We start from the raw sequence: 12,898 nt of genomic DNA on the forward strand, positions 1-12,898 counted from the left end.
CTGAGTTTCAAGTGGCCAGGCCCCAAGAGTAGGGGCAGCAGATGGCTGGGCTCAGAGGGCAGGTTTCTGTATAAGGGAGGGGAACACCAAAGCTGGGAGCCACAAGGTGTGTACTCAGGGTTCCTGGGGAAAGCCAGGCCGCTACCATGGTGCACAGCGGGACAAATCCCCTTGTCCTTACTTCGCTGATGAGCAGGGGGCTGCTCAGGGAGAGGAAGGGCTGCATCAGACGTTGGCAAGAAGTGGGTGCCAGAGGCAGGCTGCAGCCTTCTGCCCTGGGCTCTTCCCATGGGATAGCTAAGTGTCTCCTCCTCCAGCCCCGCCAGTCAGGGAATCTGGGCTGCGCTGACTCAGAGGGTCCTTTGAAAAGAAAGATGTATGGATGTATCCTGGGGAACAGCCCAAAGAATGTTCCTGAGCTGCCCCTTTGGAGATCTGATAAACCCCAAGCACTTCCCTGGGAGAGAAGGGTGTTTGCCGGACCACTGGAAAAGAAATAAATTTTAGCAGGAGGGGAATCTGGTTTGTTTTCCCTGCCTGTTTGGTCCCTAGGCCCCTCGACCTGTTCTCTCCTGCCACCCTATTGCTTCATGTCCCCAGGAGCCTTACCTCCCTTCTTCAGCCACTCGCTCTTAGAACTCCTGCCCAACGACACCCCCCAGACCCATGAACACAGCACCGTGGGGGTGGGGGAGCCACTTCTAGGCTGTGAAGCGCTAGTTATTTATTTGGCGGTTATTCCAAGGCCCGCCTTCAGAAAGAAACGGGGTCATCACCAGCATCTTAGTCCGTCATCGATGTTTACTGAGTGCTTGGTGTGGAGCACCATGCTGAGTGCCGTGGCCATACGCAGAAGCTTACAGTCTAGCCTGGGAAGACAGGAGGAAGATAAAGCTCAAAGGCCAGCGCCTCAGCCAGTGTTATTTAGGGGAGAGGTTGGGAGACGTCGGCCAAGCAGGACTGGCGGGGCATCTCAGAAGGTCTAAGTCTTTCCATGGGCCTGGAAGGGTTGGGCTGGGAGCGATGGAAGCGAAGGCAGGAGCAATGGAAGCCAAGTGGAACAACAGGAAAGGCCAGAGCGGCTGCCCTGGGACTTGAGCAAGCCATTCATGTGGTGAGCACAGGAGAGGCTGAGAGGAAGGCTGGGTCTGGGTGTGCAGCTCAAAAGGACCAGGTCATTGAACATGCAAGAAATGCCATTGTGGACCACAGGAAGTTTTGCTCTGCAATGTGGGAGGCCAGGGGCCCAGGCCTCTAATTCTCCACTGAGGCCCAGGGTGAGAGGTCCAGCTCCTCAACATCAGAGCAGTCCACAAAGTCTTGAGGGAAGCTGCTGGCCTGGAACGGGTTCAGTGGAACCTTGGTGATGTGGGTGTTGTCACAGACAAGGCGTGAGAAGGACATTTTCCACAGGGAGTCCTGCTGCTTCTCCGTGAAGACTCCCGGGTTTTCCCACCAGAATCTGCACACACAGAAAGAAGCAGCATGTGTCTCATCACATGGTCCAGCGGCATGCTGACAGAAGAGGTCACTGGGAACATGAGAAGCTGCACCTGTACTGAGGAGTTAGTCCCCAGGCAGGACGCTGGGACAGTCTCCTAGGAGAGGGGATCCCCACTCTCCCCTGCTGGAGGTTTCACTTGCCTGTCTCCATCTCGGACCCGCTGGAACTGGTGGCCCAGGAGGCAGGCCAGGAGGGGCCCCACCCGGCCCCTCTCCACCAGGGGCTCAGCAGTGGCCCCCACCCAGATGTCGATGTTGTCAGGTGTCCCGTAGAGATCCAGCAACTTCTTGGCCAGCACCTCATTCTTCAGCACAGCACTCAGCTCTTCTAGGGTCTGCGGCTGCGAGAGGCCACAAAAGCCTCTCCAGGAGTTGTACCCTAGGGTGGGAGGCGGAAGCTGTCTCACGGCAGGGACTTCCTGCTTATGGCCTTCTTTGGGGCCATACCCATTCCAGCTCCATGAGCCCCCCAAAATCTGGACTCATAGCTTCTGGAGCAGCAGAGGTACTGACTATTGTTCACATCTGTGGTTTTTCAGTCTTGGCAGGGCGGGGCAGCTTTCAGGGTATTTACCATGGCTCCCCGCACTGTTCTAAGCACTGTGCAAATATGTGAATTAAGGAACAGAAATGTTAAGTGACTTGACCCAGGTCCCCTAGCTAGTAAATGGCACCGCTGGGATTTGAACTCAGGGGGTCTGGCTCTTAATTACATTTAATTGCCTTTCATGGGTACAAAAGAAAAAGTATCAACAGTCTTTGGCTTTTTCTTATTCTTTTCTCAATCTTTTCTGGGCTTTTAACTGGTCTTAGGATTTTGCTGATCTCTTTTTCATCTAAGGAACTCCAAGACAGCACCAGAATGTGGTCGTGTCTCTGCATGCGGGAGAATGAAAGAGTCCATTCCATGGATGAGCCAAGGGGGTTGTACCAACTGGCCCAGCCTTTTGCCCAGAATTGATCAGAGCTTGTGGGTTTCTGGGGAGAGGTTCTGGGGGCCCCAAAGGCAGCTAAGAGTTCTCCAGGCCAGCCGTGACCCCACACCCACTCACCAGGCTGCCCGTGGTCCCGGCCTCGCTGGATGTTAATGGCAGCCAGGTCAAAGCCATGGATGGTGTGAGTTGGCTGGAAGAGCTTGTTGCGCAGCTCTCCTGTCATCATTTTATTCTGATTTATGAACTTGGCCTTCTTGGCCAGCAGGCCCCGAACCAGAGGATCAATTCCACCTGCAAAGGGAGACCCAGAGGCCATCCTTGGGATGGGAGTCAGGTGTGGACACCTTCTGTGGTTCAAGAAGCACCAACTGAACATGCTCAGGGAAAGGGGAGTCTATGCTGCCTGACTGTGGGGTGACAGAAAGAGGAGCTCACGGGATGATGGCATGAATAGGACAACATTAGTTCATGAAGTTAGCTCTTCCCTCCCCTCCCCCATTCATCCTCTTGGGAGCACTGTAGCACAGGAAGAGGCGGTAGGAGCCTTAGGAGATGGCCCTGACTTGCTACGCCCTAAGGAAAGCCAACCCCAGCCTAGGACAAAGGAGGGCTGTTTTCCACCTTTGGCACTTTATGGAGGTGGACAGCTCTGGAGGAGAGCAGGAAAGAGCTGCTTATTCACCAAGCCCATGAATTCCTTCTTCAAAGGTCAGAGAAGCCAAGGGCAGGGAGTGGAGGCAGAGAAATCCTAGACAGCTTAGAAGCAGGAAGGAGGAAAGAAATAGTAATGACGAATATTTATCAATCACTTCCTGTGCGTTAGCAAGCCTTGGAGGGTGCTCTGCTTGTCTACCTCAGCTAATCTCTTAGAATAGCCTCATGAATTGAGTACGATTATTGTTCTCATTCTTCCAAAGGAGCAAACTGAGGCTCCATGAGATGAATTCACTTGCCCAGGGTCATAGGGGAGGTATGTGGAGTCTGACTCCTAAGCCAGGATTCCCTCCCAGCAGACTGCAGAGTGGGAGAGCCAGGAGGGCACTTTCCCAGAAGGCCATACCATCTTTGACCATCCTCCAGGTGTTGAAGAACAGGGTGTGCAGGGGCAGCTCTGGTTCTGGCCCCCAGGGCTCATAATTCTCATCCAGGCGAAATATAGTAGAAGGGACCTCCAAGTGGCCAAAGCGGAAAGCAAAGGTAAAGACATTGGAAATTCGGGGATCTACAGATTCGTTGTAGCCTTGGTATGGGGGGATCCACTTCTGCATCTCACGGCCCAGCACGATGGGTAGGTAGTCCCTGAAGGTGATGATCTGAAGGGAGAAATAAGGCATGAGGAAAGGGCATGAAGGGTTAAACCTCTGTAGAGGGAAGCTCTAGAGAAACTGCCCCCAAGAGAGACAAGCAGTCAAAAATCAAGAAAGCAAACCGACAGCATTGAAGCCTTCACCCCATAATCCAGTTTGGTGTTAATCCGGCCAGCCTGTGGTTGTGGCAGCGATGGAGCTGTGCATCTCTTTGCTCTTTAGCCTTGGCTCTTCACCAAGGAGACCCAGGCAGGTGGTTTCTACTTCGCTAGGAGGTTGCTTAGCAACGGCAGGCAGCCAGGAAAGAACCTTCTTGCCCTGCAGACAGCACCAGCAGGGATGGAGTGGGAAGCTCAGAACACAGGAGGGATGAAGTGGACCAGAACAGCATTAGGAGGGCTCAGGAAGCCAGGTTGTCACTGGAATGAAAACCCACCAAAGTGGACCAGAACCTACATGCTGAACGTAAACAAGGTAATGGCATGTTAAAATAGAAGATTTAAGTGGGATCAAGCATCTCCTAATATAATAATAAAAATGTCCAAGACACAATAGAAAATCACCTCTAATACCAAGAACCAGCAAAATCAAATTTTGAATAAGAAAAATCAATAACTGATGTCAATACTGATGTGAATCAGATACTGGCATTATCTGATAAAAAGGTTCTAAAGCAGCCACCTTAAAAATCCCTCAATAGTCATAGGTTCTCGTGAAAAATAATAATAAAAAAAAGAAAAAGAAAGCCTGACTATCTCAGTAAAGAAGTAGAAGTTATTTTAAAAAATGAAATCATGGGACTGAAAATACAATGCCTGAGATTCAAAACAAATTTAGATAGACTCCATAGTAAAGTGGCAATGATAGAGGCTAGGCCTGAAAATAGAGCAGTAAGATTCACTCGATCTGCAGAACAGAGAGAAAATAGACTTAAAATATCTCAGTTGAATGTGGTGGCACACACCTCTGATCCTAGAACTCTGGGAAGCTGAGGCAGGAGGTTCACAAGTTCAAGTCCAGCCTGCACAACTTAGTGACTTATACTCTGGTTTTGCTTCAGATCGTATAAATCTTTCACCTTTTACAACTTAGTGACTTATCAAGACCCTATCTCAAAATAAAAATTAAAAAAAGAAGGACTGGGGGTGTAGCTCAGTAAGAAGGCCCTGGAATCAATCCCCAGTACCGTAACAAGCAAACAAGCAAAATGAAACAAAACAAAAACACCTCCAGCAAACCACAGCCTCAGAGTTTTGTGGGACAATAATAAAAGATTTAACATTCATATCAGTGGAGTTCCAGAAGCAGAGAGGGAAGGGAGTGAAACTGAAAAAGTATTTTAGAAATAATGCTTAAAAATTTCCCCAAATTGGTAAACACATACATTTATAGATATAAGAAGCTGGATGAATTCTAAATAGCATAAACCCAAAGAAGTTCACTCCAAGGCATATTATAATTAATTTCCTGGGAACTAAACACAAGTAAAAAGTTTTAAAGGCAGTCAAAGAGACAAAGGACTGGGGCTGGGGATTTAGATCAGTGGCACAGCGCCTGCCTGGCAAGTGCAAGGTCGTGGGTTCGATTCCTGATACCGGAAAAAAAAAAAAAAAGAAAGAGAAAGGACTAATATCTGGAATATACATAATTAAAAAAAATTAGACCCCACCCCCCAAAATTTAAAGATTCAGCAAAAAAATGGGCATTTGGAGTGAATAGACACTTCTCAGATGAAGAAGTACAAATGGCCAATAAATACAGGAAAAAATGTTCAACATCTTTGGCCATTTGAGAAATGCAAATTAAAACAGCACTGATATTCCATCTCACTATCTCACTCCAGAAAGAACGGCTATCTTCAAGAAGCCAACTAACAAATGCTGGAGAGGATACAGGGTGGAGGTGGAAGAAGGACTCCTTCTTCCAAACTGGAAACTATCCCATGTCCTCTAATGGCGGAATGGTCATACCATGGAATACTAGCCAGCAATATAACAACTGTTGTACACATGAGTTAGGTAAATCTCACAGATACTATGCTTCATGCAAAAAGCCCCTCTCAAAAGGAAACATACTGTGTAATTCCATTCTATAACATTTATGAACTAGCATAATGCTAGAGATGGAGAACAGGTTAGCATTTTCCAGGAGTCATTTGGTGAGGATAATTGTGGCTGTAAAGAGGTAGCATGAAAGTCTTGTTCATGTGGCTACGTCATTTTTGTGTTTACATAAGGCTGCAGTCCTGTACACATGTCCCCCACACAGATGACTGCATTTATAGCTGGTGAAATCTGAACAAGCTCCTTGGTCTGTATCCATGTTAACTCTTTGGTCAACATCAGCTTTGCTTTTATTTTGCTGTTATACCATAGTTATGCAAGATGTTAGCACCAGGGAAGGCTGCATGAAGGGCATACAGATCCCTCTGTACATTATTTTTGCAACTTCTTGAGATGCTATAATTATTTTAAAATAAAATGTTTAAAAAGTATATGTCTGGTTGACCTCAACCTACCAACCTTGCTGTCTCTTCAGGTTAGTCAGTCAGTCAATCTACAATACCCATTGAGTATGCGCATTTCACGTGGCTTAGGGGTAGAGAATGTAAAAGGAAGAGAATGAAATCAAAATGGCCCAAGTCACTGCCAGGTAGCAGTCTCGGAGGTGATGAAGCTTAGAGTCACCAGGTGGGTTACACGGAAGGGACCAACACTATGAACCCAAGGATTTGCTAGGGATAGAAAAGCCAAAGAAATGAAACAAGAGAGGGTCTAAAAGACAGACCGTGGAAGAGAAAGGGGTAGGGGACGTGTGGGAATCAGGAGGGGGCTGAAGGTGGACAGAGCTGGAGCAGGACAGGTGGCTATGGTGGGGTGCCACTGTCTCTCTACCTGAATGAAGGCGCCCAGGATTTTCCGGGCTTCCTGGTAGAGCTTCTCTCCATCCCACTGAGGGTTGAGCCTCTTCAGTTCTTGGGCCAGCCGGTTGTGCTCGCGGAGAAGGAGGGTGTGGGACGTGGCCAGCAGGATCTGCTCAGAGGCTCGGGAATCTCCTACAAGCCCAGAAGGCAAGAAGGTGAGATCCACCTGGGTGGCCCTAGGACCCAGGGACCTACACGGAGAGATGATGGCACCCCAGAGGACTCTCTCTTAAGCCCTCCTTCCTGGCAACTTAAGGAGAGTCAGGTGGAGAGGGACAGAGGTGGCAATTATAGATTTGCGTCTCAGTTCTGTATACATTTGGCTGTGTGACCTTCGGTGGGTTACTTAACATTTCCTGAGCCTCAGCCTTCTTACCTGGGAAAATGGCAATTAAAAGGCCTACCACACAATTGTGAAGGTTACAGGTGACAGGATGAGATGTAAAATTTTGGTCATTATAACCCAATTACCTTGTAAGAAGGGCAGTTCAAATAAACGAGAAAGCACCTTCGCTTTGCAAGGCACCTTTGGGTTTGTTTTTGGTACCGGGAATCAAACTTGGGAACTCACGCTTGCCAGGCAGGTGCAATTCCACTGAACTATATTCCCAGCCCCTAAGAGTTTGTGTGTGTGTGTGTTTTTTTTTTTTTTTTGGTACCGGGAATTGAACTCAGGACCTTGCCCTTGCCAGGCAGGCGCTTATGCCGCTGAGCCATATCCCCAGCCCTGCAGGGCACCTTTGAAGGCTTTAGAAATGAATTCCTTTGGGTAATAAAAGGAGAAGAATCTGGAGACAGGGTCTTAGGGGAGAGGAAGAGAGGAGCAAGGGGGTGGGGTGGGCAATTAAGTGGTGAAGACCAGATTGTCTCACAAGGGCACATTTCCCTGCCTTCTCTGAGCTTCCAGAAGACCCATTAAACTCACAAAGGCTTGGGGTATGTGTGGACACAAAATTCAAGAAATCTACCAGACATCTTGGCCTAGGGAGTGGTCTGCTGTCTCATCAGGGTAGCTAAGGGACAGGAGAGGGCCAGGAGGACACACGGTTGTATGGAGTGTTCCCAGGTTACAAGAAAAGTCTTAGTATTTGTATCCATTCCATGTGTCCAACCCATGGCTCACGGGCCACTTGACTTCTTTTGCTACAATAAAAATATTTAAAAAAGAGGTTTTGTTACCTGTATATGTTAACTACATTAGCTATCTTATCTGTGGCCCAAGACAATTCCTTTTCAATCAGTGTGGCCCAAGTAGGCCAGCTGTGTCCAGCTTGGGGGCTGTGGGTTGGATACTCCTGCAAGATTAGTTAATGCCATGGGATATTATTTACAGTGTGACCCCAATAATATAAAGCTATGCTTGTGACTGAAGAAATCCTGGAAAGATTGGCAACACAGTGGCTTTTTTTTTTTTTTGGTACTGAGAATCGAACCCACAACCTTGTGCTTGCCAGGCAGGCGCTTGTGCCACTGAGCCATCTCCCTGGTCCTGGTAGTACAGTGTTAACAATGCTTGTTGGTTGTGTGGAGAGATTGTGGAGTTTCTTTGATAAACTTCCTTATTTTGTTTTGCGTTTACAGTGAACACATATTTTCAGATGACTTTTTCATCTGTACCCTTCTGCCAGTCCTGGACCAGTGCCACGGACAGCGGTGGCTTGGTTCATTTTTCTAGAAAAATGTGGAGAAAGGAGCAGCGGTAAAGCCTCCCTGGGTAATGCCCTTGTTCTCTTCCAGGCCTGCACTCACCAGCCAGGAAGCAGGGCACACCGGCTGTGGTGTTGATGACCTCACAGGGGCTCGGCCGCTTGCTGTCAAAGGGCAGGTAGGGCAGCCCATTGTCTGAGACTTCCTGGTTGACGGCCATGAGACCCAAAGGGCTACTGAGGTTGCGCAGGCGGCTGGCCAGGCTCGGCTCGGGGCTGTACACCAAACTGGCATCCAGGAAGGAGGTGAGAGCGTTGATTTGCTCTCGGGCCACAGACTGGTAGGGTGGAGTGGGGCAGACGAACCCGGCTCGGAAGAAAGGCATGCACTTCCCTTGCGTCTTCACTTTGGGGTCACTGGGTGGGAACTGCGGAGAGATGGGGCGGGTAGCTAGGCAGAGACAGCACATCTGGGCCCCACAGCCTGTCTTCAGGGCTAATCTGGATGCAGAGATGCTGATGGTAACTCTCTGGGACCCTTGTACCAGACAAGAAGGCCAGACGCCCCCTGCTGACGTTACACACATCCTGCTGTGTAAAAGGCCCGGCATTCATTCTTTCTCAGGGAGGGCTCTGAATTTTTGGTAGGGACAAGGTCCTGAGATCCCTGGACAGGGAAGCAACGTGTGATATGGGAAAGAGTGTTAGTAATCACTCCGAACAACAAGGACCCTTTCTTTACTTTGGAGCTACCATGTGCCAGGCATTGTGCAGGCTTTATCTCACTCTGAGGCTCATAAAACCCCGAACGGCAGACAGTTCAGTGCCGTTTTGCATGTGAGAGAACTAGGGCTCAGAAGGATTAAGAAACTTGCCTAAACTGGTTGGGAAAAATGTGAGATTCAGATCCACAGCTCGTACTCTTTATACGGCAGCACAGAGCTTTGATTTGCTGTCTGGGTGAATAAATGACTCTTTCACTGTAAAATCCACACGTGAGAAGAAAAGGTGCACCACTGCCAGTCTCTCTCTTCTAACTGGACATTCCCACACATCCCTGCTCACAGATTCAGCCATGAGGCTTCACGTCCTTCTGGGAGATGAAGTCATCCTTCAGGATGACCTAGAGCAGCATTCCACAGACTTTAAGGACATCATGAACCTCACGGGGATCTTGGTGCAATGTAAAAGTCTATTTCAGTTTCCAGGGGGAGGCATGAGATTTTTTTTCTTTCTAATAATCCCAGATGACACCAGTACTGCTAGGTGGGGGTGTAGATAACTCTCTCCAAGCTTTCCTATTTTCCCCCTAGTTCACTCATCCATTTCCCACACCGGCTTTTGTCCTTGAGAGAGGAAATGGTGTCTCACTCACTTTTGAATCTCAGTGCTTGGTGTACTGTTGGGCAGAGCACAGAGGGTTAATGTCTAATAGCTAAATAAATGGATAGGTGAATGAATGGATGCGTGAGGCCTGGAAAACTATCAAATTCAAACCCAAATCTACCAAGAGATGCTGGCCTTTGGGCCAGGGATGTCTGCTATGTCAGGATGGGCAAGGGACTGGGCAGGGACACGCGGGGACAAGTGCCTACCATGATGGGGTAGCAGTTGTCTCCTTGGATACAGTACTCATCACACTGGGCTTTGGAGAAGTTGCTACTCCCCATTTCAGTGTCAGGGGCAAAGTCCAGGTCGTGGTCCACAATTTGACCCCACTGCATGAAAAGCAGGGACCTATGCTGGTCTAGAACACCCTCCTCGTTCAGATAGCTGATGACCTTGTTGGATACTTCACGGGCCTACAGAAGGAGAGAGAAGGGGAAAGCAGAATGCAAAAAGACATGCTTTGAGGATCCATCCGCAGTTACTGAGTCCCGGTGATGTAACTGATGCACGCATGCCCAGGAAGAGCCTGTGAAGCGGGTGGCATTATCTCGCCTTGTAGATGAGGAGACCGAATCTTCTGAAGGCACCGTGCCAAGGCCTTGCAGCTACAAAGAGGCAGGAATGGGACTGAACCCAGGTTTTATGACTTGAGGGCGTGCAAAGCCAGTGTCCTTTGCACTGTGGGGCCGGAAAACAAAGACAGGCAGCCCCTGGAGTAAGTGCCGCGGAGGCGCCGGGTGTCTGAGCATAGGAGAGGGGGAGTCTGGCTAGGGGATGCCAACTCAGATGAGGCAAACAGATAGGACCTCCAGGCAAACGACAGTTGATGCACCCCAGGGGAGGGGGCAGGGTAATCGCAAGCAGGATGGGGCAGGGAGACCATCTGCCCCGGAGACGCCAGGGTACCTGGCCCGCGGCAGCTGGGCTGTGACCACCACGTGGCTGGGCTCTGCTGCCCTCTAGTGGCGCTTTGGGGAACATCGCCAGGGAGCGTCTCCATCTCCTGGGGGCTCCGCAGTGCAACCCTCTAACCCCGCAACGCCCTTCTTTCCCCTCCGGTCCTTCACCCTATCCTCGAGGGCTCGCCCCGCTCGCCCGCCCGCCCGTCCTTCCTCCCTCACCAGAGGGACCGGGAAGCCGTTCCTTGTCTTTCCCGGCGTCCACCCGAAGGGGAGGGACAGCCCGTCCTCGTACTCGGCCGGCAGCCAGCGAGCCAGCGCCCTGTTGGCGGCGCCCAGAGCCGGGTTCCTCCTGAAATCCAGCGAGACCGCGCTCAGTCGCCGCAGGTCGGCCCCGGGTCGCTGCAAAGCCCAGGACCCCCGGGGAAGGGGACGCGCAGGAGGGGGCTCTTATGTGCGGGCCTCTAAATTCTCCATCTGCGCCTTGGCGGTGCGATCTTTAGAGCGGTCCCAGAGAGCGAGGAGGAAGGAGAGGTTCTGTCCCCAACGCCCAAAGGGCAGAGACCCTGGCTGGGCGGCGCTGGGCGGGTGGCTGCACACCCCTCCCCCCAGGTCACCTGTTGTTACAGTCTCCCGTGATGGTGCGGTAAGGGCTGCTCATGTCACAGCTTAGCACAGGAGCAGGGGCATCACAGCCCACCTCGGCCGACAGCCTAGTCAGGTCCAGGCTGGAGCCTGAAACAGAAGGGACACAATGCTTTCCCCATTCCGAGGCACGGAAGAGAGGCAGGAAATCGAACCGGGGCGTCATCACTGCGTTACCCAGAACGCGATAGAGATCTCGTCTCTTGCAACACAATCCCAGTAAATCCACCTGACACAGTTGACTTACGGGTGCCCGCCACGAACAGCCGCGGTGACACGGTGGTTTGGAACAGGGAGCCCGTGTTTATTGACTTTAGCACTTCCTCCAGGCAGAGGCCTCGCAGACACAGAGAGCACCACGTCCCCTCACAAGGAGTCGGCAACGTGATCTTGCCGGAGCTGAGTTTCTTTGTATGCAAAAAGCGCTGTGACCTAACTGTCCCTCAGCCCCTCTTTGCTCTGCCTACCTGGGGTATGATGACTCTAAGAAGGCAGACACAGGGGTGCCTTTGCTTGTGGACATCTTCCACAGGGAGTGCAGCTTGTGGGGGGCCTCTGCTCTTTTCTCCCGGGAGATGTGCCCTTCCTACCGTCAGAGGGCTGGTGAGTTTTCTGTACCTGTGACATTGGTCAAGGGGATCTGTGGCCTCAGCTTCTTTAAGGACTCTTCCCACACCTGCCCCAGGCGGATGGCTGCACGCGCTCGGCCTTTGGCGTGCTTGAGGTACTCCGACAGCTGTCTCGTGGTGGGAGTCTCCGAGGTCATGGCGGTCTTCAGCCTGCGGAGGAGAGCAGTGGGCATCCTGAGCTGGTCCCTGCAGAAGGGGCTGATGGGAGGTGGTGCGTGTACAGGAAGGAGCCTCAGGACATGGGCCGCACATAGGAGACAAACGCGCTGTGCTCTCAGTATCTTTTCTTCAATTTTCTTCTAAGGGCTCTGGAAGATCTCTTTTGGGAGGTTGATTCCACAGTGGTTGTGAAGCTTTGATGGGTCTGGTTCTGAGACTAGGCAGGCAGGTGGACAGGAGCATTTGGAAGCCCCAAGCCAAGCAGAACCTACGGAACCAGCCTAGAGGAGCCTTGATAGATAGGCGGCATGTTACATGACTTGTGGGCCAAGGATTCTAGGAGGAGGATGCTTGGAGTTTAGGAAGGCCCTTCCTGGTAGTAGGGCCTCCAGTTTTGCCCATGAAAACATTCCCTCATTGACCAGGCCCCAGAGCTACATGGAGTTTGTGAAGCATCTGACCTATTGCCAAGGATCTTGTAAAACCGCTCAGGACACACCCTCCCCCTTTAATTTCCATGTATAAAACCAAAAACTCCTGTACTACAAAGCTAGTGACTGGGGACAAGGTGCTGTCAGAAAAGTCCTTCTATGAGAACCGTCTGTCCCCTCACCATGCCTCAGTTTCCTCATATGTGAGAAGATCTAGGAGGTGGTCTCTCTATCTCTAAGACTGAAATATTGGAAAACGCTCAAATTCTCACAAAAGACAACCTGATTTTTGGATACAATTCACTGGCTGTAGTGCCTGCTCTGTTAACTACATGTCAGGCCATTTTTTTTTTTTTTTTTTTTGGTTTTCTCCGGTACCGGGAACCGAACTCACGACCTTGGGCTTGCCAGGCAGGCGCTTTGCCGCTGAGC

General features: G+C 50.7%; 1 protein-coding gene across 1 annotated transcript in view; it reads right to left on the reverse strand.

Annotated features, from left to right (window-relative positions):
• Positions 1-783: 783 nt before the first annotated feature.
• Positions 784-12,898, reverse strand: part of Lpo (lactoperoxidase) — a gene marked incomplete at its 5' end in the record, with an annotated part of 14,809 nt that continues 2,694 nt past the window's right edge. Inside the window, 10 exon segments of the mRNA XM_005394031.2 lie at positions 784-1,462; positions 1,645-1,882; positions 2,556-2,729; positions 3,499-3,751; positions 6,640-6,800; positions 8,418-8,742; positions 9,910-10,116; positions 10,825-10,954; positions 11,220-11,337; positions 11,866-12,026. Coding sequence (XP_005394088.1) covers positions 1,255-1,462; positions 1,645-1,882; positions 2,556-2,729; positions 3,499-3,751; positions 6,640-6,800; positions 8,418-8,742; positions 9,910-10,116; positions 10,825-10,954; positions 11,220-11,337; positions 11,866-12,026 — 1,975 coding nt within the window. The 3' untranslated portion in view covers positions 784-1,254.

Source organism: Chinchilla lanigera, unplaced genomic scaffold, assembly GCF_000276665.1.
Source record: "Chinchilla lanigera isolate Chin_1 unplaced genomic scaffold, ChiLan1.0 scaffold00050, whole genome shotgun sequence".
Classification (NCBI taxonomy): Eukaryota; Metazoa; Chordata; class Mammalia; order Rodentia; family Chinchillidae; genus Chinchilla; species Chinchilla lanigera.